Source organism: Nicotiana sylvestris, chromosome 3, assembly GCF_000393655.2.
Source record: "Nicotiana sylvestris chromosome 3, ASM39365v2, whole genome shotgun sequence".
Classification (NCBI taxonomy): domain Eukaryota; kingdom Viridiplantae; phylum Streptophyta; class Magnoliopsida; order Solanales; family Solanaceae; genus Nicotiana; species Nicotiana sylvestris.
The window spans coordinates 124753407-124779911 of record NC_091059.1 but is presented as its reverse complement, the minus strand read 5'-3'; the positions used below and the strand labels follow the sequence as shown (position 1 = coordinate 124779911).

General features: G+C 39.0%; 3 protein-coding genes across 3 annotated transcripts; 2 read left to right on the top strand and 1 right to left on the bottom strand.

Annotated features, from left to right (window-relative positions):
* Positions 1 to 9484: 9484 nt before the first annotated feature.
* LOC138887985 (uncharacterized) lies at positions 9485 to 12930 on the bottom strand. Its single transcript, XM_070169778.1, has 4 exons — positions 11902 to 12930; positions 11499 to 11681; positions 10977 to 11135; positions 9485 to 9889 (listed from the first exon to the last, which is right to left on the bottom strand). The coding sequence occupies exons 1-4, from the start codon at positions 12928 to 12930 to the stop codon at positions 9485 to 9487; spliced, it is 1776 nt and encodes a 591-aa protein (XP_070025879.1).
* An 11562-nt stretch (positions 12931 to 24492) lies between these two features.
* LOC138887984 (uncharacterized) lies at positions 24493 to 25125 on the top strand. Its single transcript, XM_070169777.1, has one exon. It carries the CDS (start codon positions 24493 to 24495, stop codon positions 25123 to 25125), a length of 633 nt encoding a protein of 210 aa, XP_070025878.1.
* A 586-nt stretch (positions 25126 to 25711) lies between these two features.
* On the top strand, positions 25712 to 26505 carry LOC138887983 (uncharacterized). Its single transcript, XM_070169776.1, has 3 exons — positions 25712 to 25786; positions 25848 to 25987; positions 26094 to 26505. The coding sequence occupies exons 1-3, from the start codon at positions 25712 to 25714 to the stop codon at positions 26503 to 26505; spliced, it is 627 nt and encodes a 208-aa protein (XP_070025877.1).

The following is a 26505-nucleotide window of genomic DNA, read 5'->3' as shown; positions in this document are numbered from 1 at the left end:
AGCGATAGCATTCACAAACAAGTATACACAAAGGAAATTCACTATCAATCAGGCCATCAGACACCGAATATATCTCCAACTAAGAAATATACTACTCTTATTTACTACTCGCTCTTTGCATGGGACTAAGCCTTGTCCCGTATACTTGTATGAGGCTAATCCTTGCCTCCATATTTGCATGAGGTTAATCCCTGCCTCCATATTTGCATGAGGCTAATCCTTGCCTCCATACTTGCATGAGGCTAATCCTTGCCTCCATACTTGCATGAGGCTAAACCTTGACTCGTACCTGCATGAGGCTAATCCCTGCCTCCATATTTGCATGAGGCTAATCCTTGTCTCCATATTTGTGTGAGGCTAATCCTTGCATCCATATTTGCATGAGGCTAATCCATGCCTCCATATCTTCATAAAGCTAATCCTTGGATCCATACTTGAATGAGGCTAATACTTGCCTCCATACTTTCATGAGGCTAATACTTGCCTCCATTTTTGCATGAAGTTAATCCCTGCCTCCATATATGCACGAGGCTAATCCCTGCCTCCATATCTGCATGAGGCTAATCCTTGCCTCTATATTTGCATGAGGCTAATCCTTGCCTCCATATTTGCATGAGGCAAATCCTTGCCTCTATATCTGCATGAGCCTAATCCTTGCCTCTATACTTGCATAAGGCTAATTCTTGCCTCCATATTTGCATGAGGCTAATCCATGCCTCCATATCTTCATGAGGCTAGTCCTTGCCTCCATATCTGCATGAGGCTAATTCCTGCCTCCATACATGTATGAGGCTAATCTTTGCCTCCCTATTTGTATGAGGTCAATCCTTGCCTCCTTATTTGCATGAGGCTAATCCCTTCCTCCATATTTGCATGAGGATAATCTCTACCTCCACACTTGCATGAGGCTAATCCCTGCCTCCATATCTGCGTGAGGCTAATCCTTGCCTCCATATTTACATGAGGCTAATCCATGCCTCCATATCTGCACGAGGCTAATCCTTCCCTTTATACTTGCATGAGGCTAATCCTTGCCTCCATAATTGCATAAGGCTAATCCCTGCCTCCATATCTGCATGAGGCTAATCCCTACCTCCATATCTACATGAGGTTAATTCTTGCCTCCATATTTGCATGAGGCTAATCCCTACCTCCATATCTGCATGAGGCTAATCCCTTCCTCCACATCTGCATGAGTCTAATCCATGCCTCCATATTTGCATGAGTCTAATCCTTGACTCCATATTTGCATGAGGCTAATCCCTGCCTCCACACCTGCATGAGGCTAATCCTTGTCTCCACATTTTCATGGGACTAATATTTACCTCCAAATTTGCATGCGACTAAACATTGTCCCTCCTTGTATAAATATTTCTCTATTCTAGTACTATCTATTTGCTTTTTAATCGGGCTAAGCTTTGCCCTTCATTTCACACGACTAAGCCTCATCTTGTTAACATCATATTATTGCATCTCATGGGATGAAATATCACCAATCTATCCAAAGGCGACATAGTCTGAAAGGCATCATCCTCATAGCCGGAAGACACCATGCTAGGGCCTGAGGATCTCTCAAATTCGCATATCATTATTCAAAGCTGTCATGGACCGAGAACACCATTTCATAGCCTACGAATACCTCACTAAACAATTCATGTCCCAGGCCATCATGGTCCGAGGATGTCATCCTTAACCGTCCGAAGACAATTTTCATGGTCCAAAGGGAATCTGCAGCATCTTTAAATTTTCGCACATATACATGTTTGTAGCATCTCTTTATCTGCAGGTGACCAGCAAGCAACCGTTATCCTAGTACGAGCGACCTCGCTCTAGTTCCTTCAACTATCTCAAACCTGGACCATTCACCATAACCACTCTTGCATCCACTCCAAAATCTCATGTTCGTTCTTGTAATGACTTCATCGGTATATTTTGCCAATGAATCGTGAACTACACATGGCCTGATTCCTGTAAAACCAGGGATATGTAGGCAGCTCAAAGACCAGAGTACGGTCTCTATCTTTCAAAACATCCCATCCTGTCAAAATTGGCGATCATGTCTTTACCCGAAAACTCTTTCATCATTTCCGGGTAAACAGGGGTAGCTGTTGATACCCAATTTTTCCCTATAATATTTTTGAAATGCATATATACCTTTAAAACCATGCATTAGCATCAATGGGTATTTTTCCATAATTTTTATACCCTTAAAATAATTTATTTTAATATTTTCTTCATATAAATAATTGTAAAATTACATCACAAATAAATTTAGAACATGTCTTGATTTAATATTACTATTAAAGGTTCTACTGAGTCCAAATTATTTCATAAATAGCCAAATTGCCACCTTTTGGCTATAATTACAATAACCTTGCAATTATAGTCCATGCACACATTTTCGTGTTATTTTTACCAGAAATTAGTCATTTGCATTTTTAAACACTAAATAACTATTTTAAAATATTTCTACGCATGAAATTTTATTTTATAATTAGTAAGTATTTTACAAATTATTTTTTAATCAATTGTTTGGGGTATTTAATAAATAACCTCTTCTATTTTCGATTTAGTCTTGAAATCACCCAAGCCCAATCTATACCTACCCGACCCAAGATCCCCATCAAATCGTGGTCGTTGATCCTTTAGACCAATGGTCCACATCAATACTTACCTTTTTTAATCAAACAACCCCCTAAACCCTAATCATTTCCTCCATACAGCCGCCTTTGAATCTCTCCTCTCTGGTTCTCTCTGAGACCAACCCCTAACCCTAATCGTCGTCACCCAAAATTAACCCTAATCCTTTGAATCCCTGTCCGATCTATGGCGTTCCATGGTTGTACGAAGCCTCTACTTGTCTCTTATCTCCCTGGTTGTTCGATTATGTGGTGTTTGTGGAAGAATCTCGAAGAGATCTGGTCCAGATCTCGTTCAAGGCTTTTCAAGAGTTCGTCCATGGTTTGTGAGTAATTTTTATTGAAGTTCCACGGTTCAAATCTCTAGTTCAAAACCAGATTCTCTTTACCCCTCCCCTTTCCCCTCAAAACCCTAATCTTTGGACATGAATCCGTCCCGGTCTTTGTAGATTTGGAATGATTCTGAGTTTGTCAATGACTTTTCTTTAAAGATCTCTTCTTTCTTTATTGTTAACCGATTTTAGCACTATATTTTGGGTTCTTTGCTATCTATTGTTTGAATCTCTGCATACTTGAAATGTCTTCAAGTTTCTGTGATTTTTCTTTAAGTTCCACTTATTCCTCTACTACTGACCGATTTTTAAACACTACAATACTTCAGGTTTTTGACTTCTATGACTTCTGTTTGTTCGAATCTCTGTATGTTGACATGCCTTCCAGTTTTCTTCTTTAAGTTTTTCAAAACTAGGGTCCCCCAAAAATTTCTTTCTCCAAAACGTTTGATAAGTTTGAGTGTTTAATCTTCTGTTTCTTATGTGTTTTAACCGATTTCATGAAGTTTGCTTTAACCCTAACTTGTTTATGCTAAAACCCTAATTTTTCGACATTATTGTTTTGATTCTGAGTTTTTCTAGGTTACTTGTGTACTGACGTCGTCCTATGCTTTGGTTCCTGTGATTTTTTCTTTAGCTTTAGATGTCTTGTGATTTTATCCTAATGTGCCTCTACTAAGGTCCTTGATTCGACTTTTTCTACTAATTCTATATGTCTATATTAATTTTTTGCCTATATAGGTAAACCTATACTTTTCTCCTTAAATTAGTAACTGATTTGGATTCCTGATTTATCAATTTGCATTGTTAAGACCTATTTGCTAATTCCTGACTATTTTCTTTATTTACAATCTTGATTAGCTTTCTTACCTTATTCGATTAACTATGATATTTACTGATTCTTCACTAATCATTTCCTTAATTAAAATTTTGTCTATCTACCCCTAATTGCTCATTTGATTTTCTTTCCTTAAATGTATTCTGCTTTTATCGTTGGTTAACTACCCTTAATTAATGGAAAATTACACTAATTGGTGTATAATTGATTTTGTAGCTTCCTTAATTGCACAAGGGTTGATTCCCTTTACCTTATTTTCCTTACTCTTAACTGCTATATAGACTCTCCTTTACTCCTCACTTCAAAAACAGGAACACTAGTTCCTCCACACTCTCACACTCTCTATTCTCTTCTATTACTTGCAATTCTCACTAATACAGTCGGATGTAAGCTAAGGCTGGCTATTTACACTATCTCTACTCTATACTCTGTATTCTCTCCTTAAATGGTATGTCCTGATTCAATTCACATTCCAAAGATATGTGTTTTCTTTGTTGTTGCAGTTCATTAGTTGTGATTTCCAGTTTTATTTGTTATTCTACTGTCATATGCTCAATGTGTAAACAGCATGCTTAGATTACACTGCCTAATTACTGTATCACTCAGCATGTTTAAGTTTGTTCTAAGCTATAACTAGTATACTGTTTAGCATGCCCAATCCTGCTTTAGATAATTGCATTAATCCTATTTGTTCACTAGTATGTCCAAGCTGCATTGTTTGTTTACTGTCTCACCCAGCATGTCTAAATTTTGCTTGTTCTACATGTGATTAGTATCTCTAAAACTTTGAATGCTTCATGAAGTGCTTGTTTAGTCTGTTCATCTAATTCTTACCTACTCTACTTCACTAATGAGATCCTGCTAAGACATCTAGCCCTTTCAAAGGTACTCTAGTTATGTGTATTGGTCATGTCTAAGACCTATGTGTTCTCAACATATCTTTTTAACTAACTTATTAATTCCATAACTTCTTGAGGAATCTATATATTTGTTTTTTATCACTAAGGTTCATTCTAGGTGTCCCATACCCCTTTCTCCTTGTGTGAAGTATGTTTGCCAAAGTGTTTTCTGAAGCTATTCTGGGATTGGTATTCTGATTTCAAGATGTTCTTTTTCATGCTTTTCCAACTACTGTGTTACTCAAACCAGTACAGGTTTTCAAAAAACTGCTTTTACTCCTAATTCCTTTCTTTATACTGTTTACCAAACTCTTTCAAATCGTTATGCACTCTCACATTACTCTTAGATTGCTAAGTCCTTCCCCTCTGATATGTGTACTGCTTTAAGACCCTTGAGATCTCTCTGAACTCTAGCATATCAGGGCTGGTACTTCCACACTGCACATAATCAGTCTTTGTTTGAGAAAAGTCTGGGTGTGAGCACTGCCCGAGATCCTTGAGGTCCTTAGGGAACTCTGACACACCTAGACAGGAATTGGGCTATGGAACTTTGGGCATTTGAGACTAGTGAAGGCTTGGTACACCAAGATTGTTTTGGGCCTGCTTCAGGCTCCCTATAGCTTAACGTCTATTCTATTTATGTAATTTATATTCAATTCTTGGTCTGTAATAATTATTGTAAATAAACATTGGGGTGATTAGTGAAAAAGGGTGGGTAGTCATATATTGTGGGTAAAGTTAGGGTAGATAACATGCCTATATGGTCCATTTCAATTCAAATGTGTTTTGTTAGATGACATGCCTATAGGGCTTCATTTGGTTCAAAAAATGTGTTTGTTGGATAATATGCCTATAAGATCTGCTTTGGTTCAAATAAATTCTGCTTGCTTCACTTTCACACAATTAGAAGCCATGCCTATAGGATCTAAAGCGGCTTTAATAATAGAGATCATGCCTATAGGGTTTAAATCAGCTTTAATAGAAATCATGCCTATAGGGATTTCACTTTGGTCAAATAAATTCTGCTTGCTTCGCCTTATGTTTAATTAGAAATCATGCCTATAAGATCTAAAACCAGTTTACTTGAACTTTAACTCATGTTTGTAAACTCTAAATCGGTTTAATTAACTAATATTTTCGTTTCTTTAATAAGTTTCCAATGCTGCCTTAATTAATATTATTAGAGAGCATGCCTATAGGATCCAAATTGCCCGTCTAAAATTGTTCACTGTCTCATTGCATTCCTGATTAATGATTAGATACCATGCTCATAGGATATCACTATTATATGCCTATGCAAGCTTATAGGGCGATTAAAAATCCTGCAACTGCAAAACCATGTTCTGTTATCTGTGACTGCTCATATTCAACATGTCTATAATCCGTAGGCAAGCTGAATAGGTCTTTGCCACTTTGGTCCAAACTTAATATTGCATATTCTCTGCTCACCTAGATATCCTATTCTAGAGTTCCTCTTAAATATCTGAAAACTGTTGTTTGAGACGTGCACTTACTTGCTTTGTTTGTGGAGGTAAAATGTGAGCCTTTAATTGTTCCCTCTTTAATGCAGTCCCAATTGTTTTGGTTGACGCCTAGATTTTCTCCTTTAAGTACCTTAGGATGGTCATGAACTACCTAAATTAGAAGTCCTAAATACCTCCAAGGCCACGAGGAAGGGACGGATAGTTCACACATAGGATATCTTTCAAGGTTGCTAGAACTCTTTAGGCTATGACCAAGGGAGGGAATTGGGTAGTAAGGATATGATGACTACGCGCTAATGTCACGTGTAGCCCCTCATTGAGGAGTGATTACCGGGCATTGTGTGGGTATGATCCTTTAGGCTAACAAACCTAGGACCTCTCTTTCCCAACTCTCGTTGTTTAAATGAATTTACTTTTCTTTATATATATATGCAAATTGTTCAACCCTTTTCCCTTGTTTTCATTACTTGAATGATACATGTACGTAGAATGTCAAAACATGCCTTTATTTACGAATATGTGTTAAAATTGTGTATTCGTTAAAATGACTAATTCACATAGTCTAAGTTCGATCGGGACCCACCGTTGTGGACCGCGAGGGGTGCCTAACACCTTCCCCTCAAGGTTATTTCGAGCCCTTACTTTAACCTCTAGTAATGCAAACTAGTTACATGAGTTAATCGCCCTAGGTTCCCTAACGCACCATAATCCGTTAGGTGGCGACTCTCCAAATACCCAATTCCCAAAAGAAAATGAGTTATTTCCCCATGAACGTCGAAGCCCGGACTCCCGCGAAGGAAAAAGGGGGCGCGACAGCATCCACCACGGCTTGAGTGAAGCATGACCACCCTTTTCTTTCTCGAAACTGTCTTGCCATGTTCGGGTTGTATCTATCCAAATCCCTCAAATTAAATTTACACTCAAGAGTGAGCGATCTTTGAGTCCACTATTCTATAAACTTGTTGAAAGTGGTCAACTCACGAATCTGTCATCCCAAACCTCTTTCTTCTTCAACCTCTCTAGGTCGACAACTCGGGTATCACCCCATCTACAGTCATCAGGCATATCATCATCATCGTCACCTGGGATAGGTGCTGCGGGGGCATGTGAGGAAGAAGGCTTTGAACCTTGGCTATCCTCTTCCGAACCCTCAAAAGAGCTAGCTGAGGAGGAAGGCTCATCTCTAAGTTGTAGTCTACCCGGAAACTGTTTTTGTTAAGATTGTGCATTGGGTTGCTCTTGCACATAATTTCCCTCTGAGGTTTCCCTAGACGGAAAATATTCAGTAGACTCTGTATTCTCTGGGGCTCTCCCAACAGTGGGATTTTTGGTTATAGTTCTTTGTGTAGAGAGTGGTAGGGTACCCCTGACCCGGCCTCTGGAGGTTTCACCTCTCCCTTTGGATGTATCACCTCTACCTCGAGATCTCACAATTGTCTGCAAGTCATAGAAACAGGATTCAATTAAGTTCAATACTCATAGCATTAGACAGTTGTAGAAAATTGCAGAACATACCAGGAAAAATCAGATGCAACTAAAGAAATGCGGTCCGCACAATAGTGAGTGCGACCGCACATGGGAAAGTGCGGACTGCACAATTTTGAAGTGCGGCCATAGACCTTATTCTGCGGTCCGCATAATTGAAATGTGGACAACACAATTTTGAATGCAGTCACACAATTCCAGCATCAAACAAGAACCTCTCTGATAATAGAGAATTGGTCGATCTGCCACCACACACGGTTTTCTACGACCGTATTCCCATTTTAGCGGACCGCAAAAATTTGAGTGCGGTTCACACAATAAATTCACATCAAATGCCTTAGAAGAGTGATCTGCGGATCACATAATTTCTTATGCAGCCGCACAATTCTAAACAAATCGGCAGTTAACCTAGGGTTCTAACTTCGAAACAAAAACTAGACAAGGTAATACCAATAAGATATGATAACTAGTTTGCCCATCCCCCATTTAGCAAGTATGAAGTTACCCACATGAAACTAAGCTCGCATGATGTTGAATTTTACATTAGGTCTAAAAAGAACATAACTAATTAAGAAAAAACTTAAGATAATTGAAAATATTAAAGGATGAATTAAACTTACTGGTTATGTAGTGATGCTAGGGAAAGATTAATATGATAGGATGAGTATTAGAAGCTTGTATCAGAAGAAAGTATTGTGCTCGCCTTTGTGTTTAGATTGTAGAGTTCGTAAAGTCTTACCAGTAGTGAGGAGTTCATTATTTATAGATAACACGATGGCCTACAATTCAAGAGACGAGTGTGGCTGCATATTTCATGTACGGTCCGCACTCTGAACATTTTCCTTTTGAAGATCTGCTGCCGCAGATTGTGATGCGGACCGCACAATTCCTTGTGCAACCGTAGATTGGCCTTTTATTGACAGACGAACTTTAGAGAGTGTGCACTTTTGACTTTCCAGTTGTGTGGTCCGCACAATAATTGTGAGACCGCAGAGTTCATTCTGCTGTGGCACTCAATTTTATGTGGTCCGCATAATTTCCATACTTAACAAAAAAATTTTAGGCACAGTCCCCACAAAGCACACTCATTCCTGCATACACTTCAAAACCAGTTAGCACAAAACAAAACCTATCTAAAGAAGAAGAAAAAGATAAAGAAAAAGACATATGGGTTGCCTCCCAAAAAGCGCCTGATTTAACATCGCGGCACAATGCAGATTACCAATCACTTAAAATGGAGAACCACCACGATGTGGCCATCATCAACTTTTCCAAGATAGTGCTTCACCTGGTGCCCATTGACTCTAAACACCTCACCATTCTCATTTTTCAAGTCCAAAGCACCAAAGTGTGTCATACCAACAATCTCAAACAGGCCACTCCATTTTGACTTCAACTTTCTCGGAAACATCCGTAACCGAGAATCGAACAATAACATAAGATCACCTTCTTTAAACTCATTGTTCCGAATGTACTTGTCATGGAGGTACTGCATCTTCTCCTTATAGGGACGAACTTGTGTAGGCATGGTACCGAAATTCATCTAGCTCATTCAATTGTGCCCCCCTTAAGTTTGCGGCGACATCCCACTCAAGGTTCAACTTCTTCAAAGCTCACATGGCCTTCTCAAGTTACACAGGTAGATGACAAGCCTTCCCGAACACCAACCGGTATGGGGACATCCCAATCGGTGTTTTGTAAGTCATCCTATAGGCCCATAAAGCATCATCAAGTTTCTTCGACCAATCCGTCTGGTTGGCATTCAGTGTCTTTGACAAAATACTCTTGATCTCCCGGTTGATGACTTTCACTTGACCACTTGCTTGAGGATAATGGGGCTCATCACTTTATGAGTGACATCATACTTGGTGAGTAAGGTATCAAAAGCCTTGTTGCAAAAATGCGAACCCCCATCACTTATGATAGCCCTTGGAGTACCAAATCTTGCAAAGATGTTCTTCTTCAAAAATGCCACCACACTCCTCACTTCATTATTGGGAAAAGCAACAGCCTCAACCCATTTGGACACATAATCAACCGCGACTAGGATATGGGTGTTTTCACAAGAGCTCACAAACGGACCCATGAAGTCAATACCCCACACATCGAAAATGTCAATCTCCAGGATGGTGGTGAGGGGCATTTCATTTTTCTTTGAGATTCCACCGGCCCTTTGGCATTCATCACAACTCTTGACAAGCTCACTAACATCCTTGTAGAGAGTGGGCCAATAGAAACCACAACTTAAGACTTTGGCCTCCGTTCTTGCTCAACCATAGTGACTACCATATGGTGAAGAGTGGCAAGACCCAAGAATTTCAACTTGTTCCTCATTTGGCACACATCTTCTAATCATACCATGGGTATAAATCTGGAAGAGGTACGGTTCATCCCAATAGTAGTCAAGGCAATCCCATTTGAATTTCTTCCTTTGGTTTGAAGAGAACTCATCCGGTACAATACCACTCATAAGATAATTTGCTAAATCACCAAACCATGGCATCTTGGTCATTGAAATGAGTAGAAGTTGCTCGTCAGGGAAGGAGTCATTGATTTTAAGGCCTTCATGTGGCCTCCCCTCCTCCTCCAAGCGAGACAAGTGGCCGCTACTTGGTTTTCACTACTTTTGCGGTCTTGAATGTCTAGATCAAACTCTTGAAATAGAAGTACCCATCTCATTAATTGCGCCTTTGAATCATTTTTGCTCATTAATTACCAAAGTTCTGCATGATCCGTGTGGACAATCACCCTTGTATCCATTAAGTATGGGCAAATTTTTTTCACAGCAAAAACAATAGCAAGGAGCTCTTTTTGGTCACCGTGTAATTGAATTGGGAATCATTCATGGTCTTACTAGCATAGTAGATCGGATGGAAGATGTTGTTTATACATTGACTGCTCCGACCGCCACATCACTTGCACCACACATGAGCTCAAAAGGCAAGCTCCAATTCGGTGCGGTGATAATAGGAGTAGTTGTCAATTTGAACTTGAGCCATTCAAATGCCTTCATGCAATCCTCATTGAAATGGAATTTGGCATCCTTCTCTAAAAGCTTACATAAGGGGTTCACCACTTAGGAAAAATCCTTGATGAAACAGCGATAAACCCCGCATGACCCAAGAAATGCCTCACTTCCTTCACGGATGTTGGAGGTGGAAGTTTAGAAATCACCTCTATTTTTGCCTGTCAACCTCAATGCCATTCTTTGAAATTTTGTGGCCATGGAAAATGCCTTCCTCAACCATGAAATGACATTTCTCCCAATTCAATACCAAGTTCGTCTATTCACATCTTGCCAACACTTTGTCTAAATTTGCTAGAAAATCATCGAAAGAATCCCCGACCACCGAAAAGTCATCCATGAAGACTTCAAAAAAATCCTCCACCATGTCCGTGAAGATTTCCATCACACACATTTGAAAAGTCGCTCGTGCATTGCACAACCCAAGTGGCATCTGCAAAAATGCAAAAGTACCATAAAGACATGTGAAAGTAGTTTTCTCTTGATCCTCCGGAGCAATAAGAATTTGATTGGAGCCGGAATACCCATCAAGGAAACAATAGAAAGCACAGCCGGCCAACCTATCAAGCATTTGATCAAGGAAGGGAAATGGGAAATGATCCTTCCTTGTGACTTTGTTGAACTTGCGATAGTCCATACACACTCTCCACCCGGTCACCGTTCTTATAGGAATCAACTCATTCTTGTCATTGGTGACCACTTTCATGCCCCCTTTCTTTGGGACACATTGCACCGGGGAAGTTCACGAACTATCAGAAATGGGGTAAACAACCCCGGCATCCAACCACTTGATGACCTTCTTTTTGACAACCTCTTGCATGGATTCATCGAGTTTCCTTTGATGTTCAATAGATGGTTTGACACCTTCTTCCAAGTTAATCTTGTGCATGCAAAAAGTGGGTCTTATTCCCCGAATATCCGCTAATGTCCATCTGATAGCTTTCTTACTCTTTTGTAGCACTGCCAATGTGGAGTCTACCTGCATGTTAGTCAAATAAGAGGAAAGAATAACTGGTAAAGTAGACAAGCACCAAGGAATTCATACCTGAGATGTGGAGGCAATGGCTTCAACTTCAAGATGAGAGGCTCTTCAATTGAAGGCTTGGTTGGAGGAGTCTTCCAATTTTCAATATCCAAGGATAATTGCGGGGTTCATAAGTGTACGACCCCATTCCTTGAAATGCATTCGCACATTCTACATAACCCTCCATTTCTTGATCATCACAATGGAGCAATTCGGCCTCCAAAGTATCATCAACATTCATCACGGCACTTGTTTCATCAATAATCACATCGTTCACCAAATTCACAAATGAACAAACTTCATTACTATTTGGTTGCCTCATAGATTTGCACACATGGAAAACCACCTTTTCATCACCCACCCCGAAAGTGAGCTCATCGGCTTTAACATCAACAAGAGCCTTCCCCGTAGCAAGGAAAGGTAGATCCAAAATAATTGGCACTTCATAGTCTACTTCACAATAAAGAATCACAAAGTTCACTGGGAGGATGAATTTATCAACACGAACCAACACATCATCAATAATACCTAACAGTCTATTCATGGTATGATCCGCCATTTGCAACCTCATAAATGTGGGCCTTTGTTGCCCAATCCCCAATGTTTTGAAAACCGAGTAGGACATCAAGTTGATACTTGCTCCAAGATCACATAAAGCTTTGGCAATGTTGGAACTCCCAATGGTATAAGGGATTGTGAAAGCATCGGTATCTTCCAACTTAGGAGCCATAGAGTGCACAATTGCACTCACTTGATGAGTCATCTTTATAATTTCACAATTCAACGATCTCTTCTTTGTCACCAAGTCCTTCATGAACTTTTCATAACTCGGAATTTGCTCCAAATCCTCAACCAATGGCACATTGACGGATAAACTCTTTATCATGTCAATAAACTTTTTGAATTGATTCTCTCCATTTTTCTTGGCAAGCCTTTGAGTGTATGGAGGAGGAGGCCTTGGCATTGGTGTCTTAGCCTTTGGCACTACCATTTCCGGTATGTCAACAATGTGCTCCATAGATGGGTTCACTTCTTCATGAGTCTCCTCCACAGTGTCATCAATATCAATTCTCACCTTACCATTCTCTTGCACTTCGTTTTCCGAGATCTCATCCTCTTGTACCAATTGCTCATCATCCACAATTTTTTTCTGACTTGAGGTGGTTGCTTCCCCACATTTGCTATTCCTTGTAGTAATGGTCATGGCATGTCTCGCGTTGTTCCCACACCTTGGGTTCACCACCGTATCACTTGGTAGTACCCCTTTAGGATGACAAAGCTTGCGAGATTTTCCCCAATTGAACTTCCAAATTGCGAATTGAAGTGTTGTGAGAGGCTAGTTGAGCATCGGAGTTGGAATTCTTCTCCATCATTTGCTTGAACATGTTCTCAATTCGGCCCATCTCATTGTTGGAAGAACTCGGACCTTGGGAAGGATAGGAAGGTGGGTTACTCGGTTTTTGATACAACGGGGGCCTTTAAAAACCCGACCCCTAATTGTTGTTGTTGTTCCACCCTCCTTGGTTGTTGCCTCCCCAATATCCTTGACTATTGCCACTCCAATTGCCTTGGTTCTTTGACCATTCCAATTTCCTTGATTGTTTTGATTGTTCCAATTCCCTTGGTTGTTTGAATTCCAATTCCCTTGATTTCCTTGAGGTCACCATTGTTGTTGAATCGGGCCTTGATTGTTGTTTGTTTGCCCTTGGAAGTTGTTCACATATTGTACTTCCTCCTCTTGTTCATTGTATTGTTCATCTTGATCAAACCCACTATCATCTTGCACATAATTTTCAACATGGTTTTGCACTTGTGGAGCCTTTTGCCTTCTCTTGTTTACCATCATACTAGCTCCCTCCATTTCATCGACTTGCTTAGGACCTTGCACTTGTTGAAGTTGAGCTTTGGCTAGTTGATTCATTGTGGTGGTCAATTCGGTAATTTCTTGCCCATGATCATGTAATTCTTTATGCAAGTGAATCACATTTGGATCACCTTGAGGAACATTTGCTCTACTTTGCCATGCCGATGAAGTATCCACCATTTCATCTAAGATCTTACAAGCTTTCGCATATGGTGTTGTCATGAAATTTTCACCGGCAAGTTGGTTGACTACGCATTGATTGGTAGTATTGATCCCCCTATAGAAAGTTTGTTGAATCATAGTCTCCGTCATGTCATTATTGGGGAAATCTTTGACCATTGTTCAGTACCTCTCCCATATCTCATGCAAAGGCTCGTCGGGTTCTTGTTTGAAATCTAGAATCTCATCCCTAAGAGTTGTCATATGCCCTGGATAAAAGAACTAGGAACTAAATTTCTCGGCCAATTCATCCCATGTATGGATAGAATGAGTTGGCAGTCTTTCTAACCAATCCAAGGCCTTCCGCCGTAGAGAGAAAGGGAATAGCCTCAACTATAAAGCATCCACGGAGACGTTTGTATGTTTACTCCCCCAGTAAGTGTCAATAAATCCTTTTAAGTAATTGTATGCATTTTGATTCGGAGCCCCGGTAAAGAATCCCCGTTGTTCCAACAACGTAAGCATAACAGTTGTGATTTGAAAGTTGCCTGCCCTAATGTAAGTCAGGACTATGGCACTTGCGTATTCTTCATTTGGCAATACCCGGTGTGGAGCCACTATTGGTAGATGTGGGGGTGGAACGCAAACATTGTCTTGAGGCGGTCGGCCCCGTCTATTTGCTTGAGGTTCAAGAGGAACCTCCTCAACTTAATCATCTTCCAGGTCCACATCCCCATAGGCATGTTTCCAAGAGGATCATTGTTGTTGAGAGCCATTGTTCACCTACAATTGTTTCTCAAAAAGATTAGTAACTCAGAAGGAAAAGAAGATAATTCACACACAAAACTAAATATATAGCTAAATCCGTTTTTAGCTCCCCGGCAACAGCGCCAAAAATTGATCTCGTCCACGTCACACCCTCTATTGAGGTAGTGAAATGGTCGATGCAATAGTAATACCCAACTTTAAGTTGGAGTCGAATTCCACAGGGAGCGATGAGATTGGGATTTAAGAGTATATATTATGGTATATGAGCTTGAATTTTCCTAAATTGCACTTCTACAAACTTGATAGGTTTTATAGCTAAATTAAACTAAGAGTGCAACCAAGTAATTGAAACTAAAAAAAATGATATGTTTGGTTGTTTTTCAAATGTTGTAAAAGGACTAGGGTTGTGACCATGACCTAATTCCTTGTTAGCTAAGTTGACCTAGACTAGGTTTCTCTTTCTCAAGAAGAGACTAAGTCAAAAAGGCATAAATCAATGTTTGCAACCATTAATTCACAAATAAAGCATAAACCTAGCTAAATAAAAAACATCCATTCATAAAACAAGCATAAAATTAATCACCCATAAGGTTTACACACTAGGGTTGGGAACAACCCTAGCTAAGAATGTAGCTACTCATAATGGGTAATGAAGAAAATAGAGAATAAAAGATAATTAAACTCATATTCAAAGATTAAAATACAAAATACTAATGTTTAATCACTAAAGTAAGCTAAAGGTTCCTAAAGTAGTAAAGGAAAACGGCTACAGATGTTCAGATATTCAAAACTTGATCTAATTTCGTGAAAGAAGTCTATTTATACACAACTGGAAATTTCGAACAAAATTTCCCTTTTGGAGGTTCTGCGGCCGCACAATCCAAACTTACCAGAGGCCTATTATTACATCTCGTGTTTTCGTACGTTATAATTTCATTTTCAGTTAACCGACGTAGACGCGGGGATGAGATCATCTTGACATTAACGTACTTATGCCATTTATAACAAGCGTTAAATAAGTATTATGAAGGATAAAGGGGTATACGAATTAAAGAAATTGAGTTTCGTTGAAAATGGACAATTTGGAATAAAAATACAGGTCGAGCGATAATACCCGATAATTATGAACTAGTATCATGTAAGGTACCATATGACCACGGTAGTGTAATATATAAAGTATATATGAAGTATTTTCAAAATAAATAGAATTTTAAGTAATTTGTGATAATTTTTAAATTATGCGGGTAATAGATTAATTACTGGGTAATAAAATATTACCCAGTTAACAAATAAGTGGATAAATTACCAAAATCACCCCCCACCCCCCAAAAGAGAAACGTGGCAGCCCCCCTTTAGTATAAGATGAGTCATTGTTGAGCTTTACATGTGTTAAAAGTCTTAATTTCAAAGTCTTATCAAGACTTTTTGTGAGCTTTATCAATCAAAAGGTGATAAACACTTCATTTTCAAGATCAAGAACTATTCTTAGATTCTGTCTTGAACCAAAAACAAGAGAATAAACTTTTGGCATTCTGACTTTAACCAACAAATGTGAGAGAGTAGGAACATATTGTTCAAATTCAATCCTCAGCAACATTTCATTCAAAAAAATGTTAAAAGTAGATTGAGTTCGTCCGAAATTTCAAGTTTGTCCAAGTGTGAATTTCGTCCATATTTCGCAGAAGAAGGTTCGTTAAAATAATTCCTGGAACAGGTATATTAAGGCTAAGCTCTTCGTTCATTTGGCATGATCTCATCATTACACAAGTTTGATAACGAAGTATAAAGAAAAATTCATATCCCGGAATTACGTATATTATGCTAGTCTCGCAAGTTGCGTATATTTTCCTAGTTTTGTAAGTTACAATATTCTCCTTACCAGAACTTCTTATTAAATTAAGTATTTTCTTATTCCAATCAAAAGAGCATAAAATTTATATACACAGTATTTTCATTACCATCGAGCTATAATCGATGGGCAGGCTCCTATTGGGCAACCTCTGATCAAATGGTAAGTTATATACCAAGCATGTTGTGGCCGAGCGCCTATGAGTGAGCCCAGTTGGTTGAGATACAGAGCCTAGTATGGTCGAGCGCTTATGAGCAAGCCTACTATGGCAGAGCAGATATATATGTATAACGAGCTTTATAGGGTCGGACAGCTATTTTACTCAAAGAGTTGAGTCATGAGTCAGTATCAGTTGATGAGCATCTCTTCAGATTATCTTTGATCCCCAGTTGCTTTCAGTTATTATATTATTAGTTCAGTTTCAGCTCCAGTATATTGCCTTACATACTTGGTACATTATTTCGTACTGACGTCCCTTTCTGAGGGCACTGCATTTCATGCGTGCAGGTTTAGATAGACAGACGCATACACCTCCTCAGTAGGTGTTGCTCGAGTTCATCTTTATCGGTAATCACCCCTTCTTTCGGAGTTTTCGGGTCCAGCAGTGTGGTGTATATCTTGTGTATATATGTATATAGGTTACGGGTAGGTCGGGGCCCTATTCCGATCATAGTACATCTGTCAGTAGAGCTTGTAGACATATCTTGTCGGTTAGTGCAGTATGTTGGGCTTGTAGGCCCTGTACAAATATTTTGTTGGCTTGTCAATTATAGTAATTCTAAGTCTGACTCTAGTTTCTCGTTCAACAAAAAGCTTTCCGATGCATAGTTAGCTCGCTTGCTTGCCCATCATAGGTCATATTAACTCTATAATAAGTCTAAGTCAGTCCAGTTATGACGGCCTTGCCTGCCCAGCTTTATGTTGACATTAGTCAGTGTTAGTCTCCATTTAAGTTTTATATCTTGTATCGCACATTATTTTGTAATGTGGACAATAGCCAAAGTATGACATTATATGTTCAGAGTCTCTTAGTTGCAAGTGGTACATAAGGATAGAAGAGGCACTAGGTGTCGATCTGGCCCCAGGCTCGGGGCGTGACACCTATCTTTTCGAGCTTCCACTTGATAGTCCCCAAGGCATTCCCTACATGGATCGCCTTGGGTAAAGTGTCCACTCTTTGTCATTACAGCTTTATACGGGCATAAGGTTTCCAACCTTCCAAGAATGTGAAGAGTTTTTCTTTGTCCCCCCATATCCCATATGTTCAGCATGAGCACGAAGACTTTCCGCACGTAATCCCACACTGACTTGGTCTGGTAGAGCTCTCATAGCTTTCTCCGCACCTTGTACTCAACATTTTCTCGGAAGAACTGTAGGTATATGGATGCCTTCAGTTCTGCCCATGTCTCGAGAGTATCTTCACCAAACCCTGATGGCTTCGTATTTCACCCGCCATCAGAGATTAGCATCACCCTGAAGATACATGGAAGTTGTTGCTACCTTTTTTGCTTCTTCTAACTCCCCCACGGCATCGAAGTATTGTTCGATGTCGAAGATGAAGTTCTCTACTTCCTTGGCATTCTGAGCTCCATTGTATGGTTTTGGGCGAGGTTGACAGCACCCCCGATCTGGTTTTGGCCTCCTCGAAGTAGGCCTTGCAGTGAAATATTGACAAATATTGAGTTGGCCTGTCAAGTTATCTATGGTTTGCTGCATGGCAGTCACCCTGTCTGCCTCTTGTGCCTTATAGGATAAATCCTCGGTCCGCTCCTGTTGGAGGCTCTCGAATTTACCAAAAAGTTCGGCTGTCTCTATGGCTACCATTTCCCGGTCTCCTTCAAATTCGCGACTGATGTTCGCGATGTCACCTTAGGTCTGCCGCATCCTGCGTCCAGGTCGTCCAACCTTTGCACTAGGCTGGTTCTTAGATCAGGCACCATATTCACGATGGTCGTAATACATCAACCGTCTCTTCAAGGGCCACAATGTGGTCCCCATTATTCACATGACCAGAAATGGTGGTAATGGCAATGTGTTCCCTCATCCAATGTCGATCCTAGGCTCTGATACCAACTGTTACGCGGCGCCTTCTTGAGGTTCCTTGGAAGGGCGACGTAAGGCTAAGAAACCGATGCCTTGTACAGTTATTATCTGCCAATTGGGATCCCCTCCATACTCTAAACAAGATTGTTAGTGCTGTATGAAAAAAACCAATGTCAAGAGCAATTGAGAGAACAGAAAAGGGAATTGTGAATGAAAGAAAGTTTGATTGCATTAATGAAAAATTATTATAGAAAAGCAACATGGTGTCGAGGGGGAGAGACACCAGTACATAAAATTATTTGCTTGCTTGAAAGTTTGATTGTTTCCCCCCTAATAATGCTTAAAAAAATAAAGTAAAGTTACAGGACTTGACCTAACTAGAGAGACATAATGAAAATACAGGAAGTAAAACTACTCTATATTTACAATGGAAAGGACTTAGATTCCTCCAAAGTAGAAGCAAGTCTGTTGACAGCAACATTGTCTTTAACATCAGAGTCTGCACGCGGTGCTGTTGGCATCTGCTTGCGGTTGGGCATTGGCGAAGGTTATCGGTGGGGCGACATAGGCGCTTGTCACTTGGCGCGGCCAAGACCACGGGGCCGTCCATGGCGCTAGGCGTTGGGAGGCATGCCAGGACGCGATGGGGCACGTCCAAGGGGACATAGGGCATGGGTGAAAAACCGCCAACGGATAGTATACTTTTCCAAAGTTGGTGTACTGACAAAATGATCTCTTATGTTTGGCAGTGTGTCTAAAATAGTTCATTATATATATTCTTGAGTAATTTTGGTCCTTTAAATCTATCAAAAGTAAGTACTTTGGTCTTTGTAAAATAATAAACTCTAACTACTAGATTTAACAGGAAGTATAAACAAAATCTAACCAGAAACAACAAAAAAAGTCATTAGTTTCAGGAACTACAACACTGAAAACTAAATGAGACACAAAAAATAGTACAAAAATAACAGAAATTGCGCTTTAAAAGATGCAAAAAACACCAGGAATATATCAAAAATAGCATAAACTACAAAACTGTACCCCCAAATACGAGGTCTCATTAAATGTTTTTCATAATTCTCGTTAAATCTACTGCCAGAATTCATCAATAAGATATTTGACGAATAACAAAAGTGCTAATTTTTTGAAAACGTGAATAATCAAATTTACTCGAGAATATATTTGACAGATTATTTTAGACCTGCCCCGAATATAGGGACCATTTTTTTATATTTCCTCTCCGAAGTTGCATTTCATCGTCATTCCTTTTTAAACTCGCCAAGAGAACTTTTACCATTTTTTCCACGTCAAGGGGATGACTTTGACGCGACACTGTTTACATGTTTATATACTGATAATTATATATCAATGCGACGTGCCAAATGATGAAAAAGAAAACCAAAAGAAGTGTCACGTTGTTGGTGCCGTCCAATGATTTGAATCTAAATCGATTGTATTTCTAAAAGAGTTAAGAAAAAGAAGAAGAAAAAGAAAAAAAAAAACAGAAGCTATTCTTTATCTTATTCTCCCCCACCATAAGAGAAAAGTTCAGCCAATTAACCATGTGTTATTCAATTTTATTAATCACAATACTGTTATTCTAACGGCTCAATTTATTTAAAATTTTCAAATCCCCATGAGTTCAAGGTGATGCTTGAGTATACACTGCTTATGACCGCAATTTGATTCAATAGCATGCTAATTTTCAATTCGCCAATAAGGGAACTGTTGCAAAGTTCTAATTAACCGTGAGAGTACAACTCCGATGATTTATAAATGCATGCATAAGATAATCTTCATGTAAATATATAGATTTTAAGTACATGAATCCAGAATGGAACTATCAAGTAGTATTTTCATAGTTCATACACATCATCAGCTGTATTCAAAAGATTTTTACTCTGTAGTATAGCAGTACTAAAGTAACTGAGTAGGGTGAAAATGGACCAAATTAAAATATGATCTCTTTGAAATATTAATTGTCAACTGTAAGATGGACCAAATTCATTTCATTCAAATTGAATTTAGTTTATTTGATTCTTACATATATAAAATTTGAACAGAAAGCTGAGTAAAATTAAATCGGAAAAAAATTACAGTCATATTGCAAATTAACTATGATAACGTTGATCAATCATCTTCCTTCATGTCTCTCTTCCAACAAATTAATAGCAGTCGATAACCATTAACGTTCTCGTGATATAATTAAGGACTTCACAAACAATTTCCAGCATTATTATATATAAGGGACAGATAATGAGAAGGGTTTGCTGGCTTGACTGTAAGTTCCAAGAGTTCAAAAGTTCAGTTACAGCTTGTTTGGATGGTTGTTACGCATCGTTTCTTAATGTATCGCATTATATTGTACTGTATTGGTTTGATGCATACAATGTTTGGATAGATTATATTGTTTGCCGTCATTTCATCATGTCATGCATGCACCAACAATATAAAAAATAAACTTGCAATATTATTAAGAAAAAGTAAGCTATATAAAAAGATAGAGTAAAAGATAAAATAAGATTATTTAATAACAAGGAAGGGCAAGATGAGAGAAAAATATATAGAAACGACGCGACCACACCAAATCGGTCTGTAACGACCCAACTGGTCGTTTTGAGAATCTGCACTTTGCTCGGTGTTTTAAGGGCTTGAGTATCTCCACATGATGTATTATGACTTGCATAAATCATCGGTATTGGTTTTCAAGTTATCCGGAAGCAATTTGGAAGAATGAACTTCAAGATTTAAGTTCTAAGTTGGAAGAGTTGACCAAGTTTGACTTTCTAGCATTTGACCTCGGAATAGAGTTTCGTCAGTTCTGTTAGCTTCTTTGGGTAATTTTTGACTTAGGAGCGCGTCCGGATTGTAATTTGGAGGTCCGTAGTTGAGTTTGGTTCGAAATGGCGAAAGTTGGATTTTTGGGAAGTTTGATCGGGAGTGGACTTTTTGATATCGGGGTCGGATTTCGATTCCGAAAGTTGGGATAGGTCCGTAATGTCAAATGTGACTTGTGCATGAATTTTGAGATCATTCGGAGGTGATTTGATAGGTTTCACCATCGGTTATGGAAGTTGAAGTTTCAAAGTTCATTAATTTCGGCTTGAAGTGTGATTCATCGGTTCGAGGTTTCCATGTGTAATTTGAAGCTTAAAGTAGGTTCGTCTTGTCATATGGGACTTGTCTGCAAATTTTGGCTCCATTCAGAGTTGATTTGATAGGGTTCGGATGCTCGGTTGTGATTCTAGAAGTTTTTGAAGTTTAAGTTTGATTCTCATGCATTTTGGCGTCCGATTCATGGTTTTAGAAGTTATTTTGATGATTTGAGTGTGCGAGCGAGTTCGTGTTGTATTTTTAGACTTATTGTATATATTTGATTTGGAGCCCCGAGGGCTCAGGTGAGTTTCGGATTGGTTTCAGAATGATTTTTCATAGATTTTGATAGCTGGTACTGGTATCATCGTATTTGTGATGTATTGGTCGCAAATGCACCAGCCGCAATTGCGAAGCAGCCATCGCATTTGCGAGGTCTGAGCTGCTGGGCAGAGTTCGCATTTGCGAAGGACTCTGCCGCATTTGCGAGGGTCGCATTTGCGAACCCCCTGTCTCAAATGCAACATCTGCGGCCTGTTAAGTGCTGAGAATTCCGAACTTTTGCTTTATTTTTCACATTTTTGAACCCTAGCTTCGAGGTGAGGGGATTTTGAGAGGGGATTTTCATACCAAATCACTGGGTAAGTATCTTTAACCAACTTTCAACTATATTTCATGATTTTATACAAGATTTAACATCAAATTCATGGGAAATCTATGAAAAAATTTGGGAATTTTGTCAAAGTTTTGACAAATAAAAATTTGAGATTTAAGAGTCGAATAAGACTCGGATTTGAAAACAAAACACATACTTGGACTCGTGAGGCTATGGGTAGTCAAGACCTACCCTTAGACCCGGGTTTTGACTGGGCGGACCCAGGGTTTGACTTTTGTTGACTTTTTAGAAATTGAATGAAAATCATAGTTTTATTAATTGAATTTATTTTTTTCTTGCATTGTGTGGTGCATTCAAGTCGTCATTGGCTAGATTGAGTCGAGCGGAGGCGAATTTGTAGAGGAAAAGATTAAATTGAGTGTTGGATTAGCCAAATTGAGGTAAGTGTTTTGCCTAGCTTTGTTGGGAGAATTTTTCCTCTTATTTGCCATTGTTTGCCACAAGCGAGAGTGATACATATATGAGGTGATGAGCGCATATGTATGTGCCAGGGTTAATCATGCTCAGGGGGTGGATTATGTTATCTTTGTATTTGTAGAGTTTTGTGACATTCTGTTAAATGCCTTACTTGACTCTTAGACCTAGTTTGTTATAACTTTATCAAACTTGATGAAAATTGTAAGAATACATTAATGTATCTAATCCGGCCATCTCTATGCAAAACGAAATCATTACTACATTTCTATAAACGATATTCTTGAGATGCTAGACTCTATACTTGTGTTGTGGATCATTTATGATATTTGTGGAAGTATTGGAATAATACGGTTCTTGAGGATTGTTGAATCATTGTTGACTTGGAAAGTTGTGATTGGAAATTGTTTGGAATATCCGTTAAAACACTCTCCTTGATGTCATTTATGCTTCCTGCCTCGCTTTTCCTTGTTTTATATATGCTTGGTAAGGAAGAGTAAAGCACGAAGGGTGATGTTGTGCCATTGTTTATACATTATCATGTGAGGGAGAGTGTAAAGCACGAAGGGTGATGTCGTGCCATATTATTGAGAGTAAAAGCACGAAGGGTGATATCGTGCCATATTATTGAGAGCAAAAAGCACGAAGAGTGATGTCGTGCGACATTATTGAGAGTAAAAGCACGAAGGGTGAATGAACATTAGTCCAAATACTTTACCTTGTTGTATCAATAAACCCCTCAAGTTCCATTATCCTCTCTCTTCTCTCCTCAACGTCTCTTATCTAACGGCTCTATTTTAAGTGAGTTCTGACCATGCTCCACCAGATGGAGCCACCAGAAGGCCTCCAACTAGCGCGTCAAGATGAACAAAATCAGTCTAAAGGAGAGACTTCTCACATGCAAGGAAATCCCCTAGGAAAACACTCATATACTGATAAAATTTCATCCCCATCAAGCTCTTCTCCGGCTGATTTCAAACAAGACAAAGAGAAGGTGAAAGCTAGACACACAACTCACAATGGTATGCCTGCAGCCATCTTCAAAGTTTTTGATTATTATGGGATTATGGAAAAATCTTTCAAATTTATGATTGTGGGTCGATTTCTTAGACCCCGTCCCCAAATTGACAATATTAGGTCTAGATTTAAAGAAATTATTCCTCTAAAAGGGTCAGTAAGAATTGGGGTTTTTGATAATCACAATGTTTTTATTGATCTATTCAACGAGGATGATTGGAAAACTGTGTGGTTCCGGCGAGTCATTGAAATTGACGGAATGCAAATGTGGTTGCAAAAATGGTCTCCAAATTTCAAACCAGAGGATGATCTTCCGATGGCTCCTGCTTGGGTTTTATTTCCCAGCTTGCCCCTCCATATGCATGATTGGCACTACATAAAATAACTTCTAAGCTCAGTCGGTACTCCTCTAGCTTTGGATGCTGCAACTATGGGTAGAACAAGGCCAAGCATGGCTAAAATCCGAGTAGAAGTGGATTTGCTGAAGCCATTACCTCAAAGTGTTTTTGTTGGACAAGAGTATGAGGGTTCACCTCTCAAAGGTTACACTCAAAAGTTGAAATATGAATGGGTCCTAAAATATTGCAAACATTGCAGGAAAATTGGTCATTATATGGTCAATTGTAGGGCTCCTGAAAAAAGGAAAGCTGAAAACAAAGAAGAAGAAGAAGAAGAAGAAGAAGAAGAAGAAGAAGAAGTTCAGATTCAGGATAAAGACCCTCAGCTATCCACAGGGAAAGAGGGAAGCATTCCAACAAACAACAGTAATGAAGAAGTCCAAAAACTTCAGAATTCAGAGTCCACTCAAAATCAACAAATTGAAGATGACAAACTCAAATCAAAAAAGATAGCAGGAAGAAGACCAAGAAAAAAAGACTAAGAAATGCCAAAAAAGAATAGCAAAGTGTTATTCAAACCAGCCAGCAGCAAAAGAAAAGACAAGTCTGATTCTGCAGCTAAACAAAATGATTTCTCAAAGCAATCCATAGTAGAAAGTATCATAAGCCCTACTACAAAAGACAAAACCTTACAGCAAGATCAGAGCGAGGAGAATAACAACAATGAAACCTTTTCTGAAGCCAATGAGCTTGATATAGAAAAAGATCAACAAATGCAAAATGGCCTTAGGCAAGTCAGTCAAGAGAACAGAATTGAGGGGATAGAAAAGCTGGATCAGTGTTGTGAGTCTAGCTCTTCTACTGTCCCTACGGAGATAAGGAATCAGCTAGGGCTTCAATTGGCCGTGGACTTATATGAGAACAAGAAAGACTGCAACAACACTAATCAGGAGAATGATAGCTCAGATAGTTTTCAAGAAGCTGATCAAGTTAGCAACCAGCAAGATTTGAGAAAGGAAGATCAAGATTCCCACACTCTTACTGATGATCAACAACAAAATACAAAGAGAAGGAGAAGTGAAACAAGGAAAAGTGGCAAAAGACACAGGAACAAGACTCAACCTTCAGTGAGAAGGAACCAAAAAGAGGACAACACCCCTAATAGTTTCAATGATTAGTACTTTATTTTGAAACATTAGGGGAGTTAGATCCAAAAAAGCCATTCACAGGCTAAAGAAACTGATCAACCTCAATAACACTCAATATGTGTCTATCTTTGAATCTTTTGTTTCAAAAGAAAAATTAGATGGCTGCAGGAAATTTTTAGGATTCCAACACTGTTGCTTCAACAACAATGGTCAAATTTGGTGTTTTGGAATGCATTCAACTCCTCCAAGGATACTGCCTCCAGTGATCAACATATTACTATCAAAATCAATAATGTTATTGATATGCAGGATATTTGCATTACTGCCGTTTATGCTAAATGCAAATCCAAAGACAGGAGGGACCTTTGGTAGTATCTTGAACAGGACAATATGGTGATTGATGTTCCTTGGTGCATAGGGGGATTTCAATATTATTATGGATCCTAATGAAAACTTGGGGGTAAGCCTCATAGAATGTATAGAAGATTGGAGTTTCAAACTTGTATCAATAATTCTGGTCTCATTGACGTTGGTTATAATGGTTCCAGTTACACTTGGTGTAATAACAGAAGACCTGCAAAGAGGATTTGGAAAAGATTAGACAGAATATTTGTTAATGGTCCAAAGATGTTCTGTTAGGCACCTTGCAAGGACTGGTTCAGATCACAGACCACTTCTTATGAAGAACTTGGTTGGTAATGAACAACATATTAATTACTTTAGATTTCTGAATTGCTGGGCAAACATTGAAGGTTTTCACTACATTGTCAAGGAGGCCTGGAATACTGAAGTGTCTGGGAATCCTATGTGGATTCTTCAAAATAAGCTCAAGGCTCTTAGTAAAAGGCTCTCCTAATGGTCTAGAAATGAAGTTGGGAATATCAATGAAGCTGTTATAAATTGGGAGGACAAACTCCAAGAGCTAGAGGACATAGATATTGAAGATAACTCGGAAAAAGTAGAGAAAATGTCAATAAGGCTCATGCTCAATATGTTAGGTGGCTCAGTCTTCAAGAATCCATGCTCAGACAAAAATCTCAGTCACAGTGGTTCGAAGAAGGGGAAAAGAATACTAAATACTTTGGCTCTATTCTCAGAGAGAAAAAAAAAAAAAGAAGGCAACAGATAAATCGCATCAAAAACCGTAAAGAAAAATGGATCAAGGGAGATGAGAAGATAGCCAAGAAAGCTGTTAGGCACTTTCAAACAATCTTCAACCTTACTCCTACTACGATCAACAATTTTATTCTAGATTATATTCCTCATTGCATCTCAAGTGAGGACAACAACATGCTGAGCAAAATTCCAGAGGATAATAAAATCAAGGATGCAGTTTTTAGCCTTAGCCTTCACAGCACTTCAGGACCAAATGGCTTCAATGGCACCTTTTTAAGAATTGCTGGGACATAA

Bases quoted from the DNA above. Each gene is read 5' to 3' on its own strand.
- LOC138887985 (XM_070169778.1), bottom strand. From the start codon at position 12,930: ATGACCATTACTACAAGGAATAGCAAATGTGGGGAAGCAACCACCTCA. The intron at 11,682-11,901 runs GTAGAATGTGCG...ACTAACATGCAG, and splicing joins ATCAAGAAATGGAGGGTTAT to GTAGACTCCACATTGGCAGT. The intron at 9,890-10,976 runs GCAAGATGTGAA...ACTCTCTACAAG, and splicing joins CAAATTTAGACAAAGTGTTG to GATGTTAGTGAGCTTGTCAA.
- LOC138887984 (XM_070169777.1), top strand. From the start codon at position 24,493: ATGCCAAAAAAGAATAGCAAAGTGTTATTCAAACCAGCCAGCAGCAAA.
- LOC138887983 (XM_070169776.1), top strand. From the start codon at position 25,712: ATGGTCCAAAGATGTTCTGTTAGGCACCTTGCAAGGACTGGTTCAGAT. The intron at 25,787-25,847 runs GTTGGTAATGAA...CAAACATTGAAG, and splicing joins CACTTCTTATGAAGAACTTG to GTTTTCACTACATTGTCAAG. The intron at 25,988-26,093 runs GTTATAAATTGG...TCAATATGTTAG, and splicing joins TTGGGAATATCAATGAAGCT to GTGGCTCAGTCTTCAAGAAT.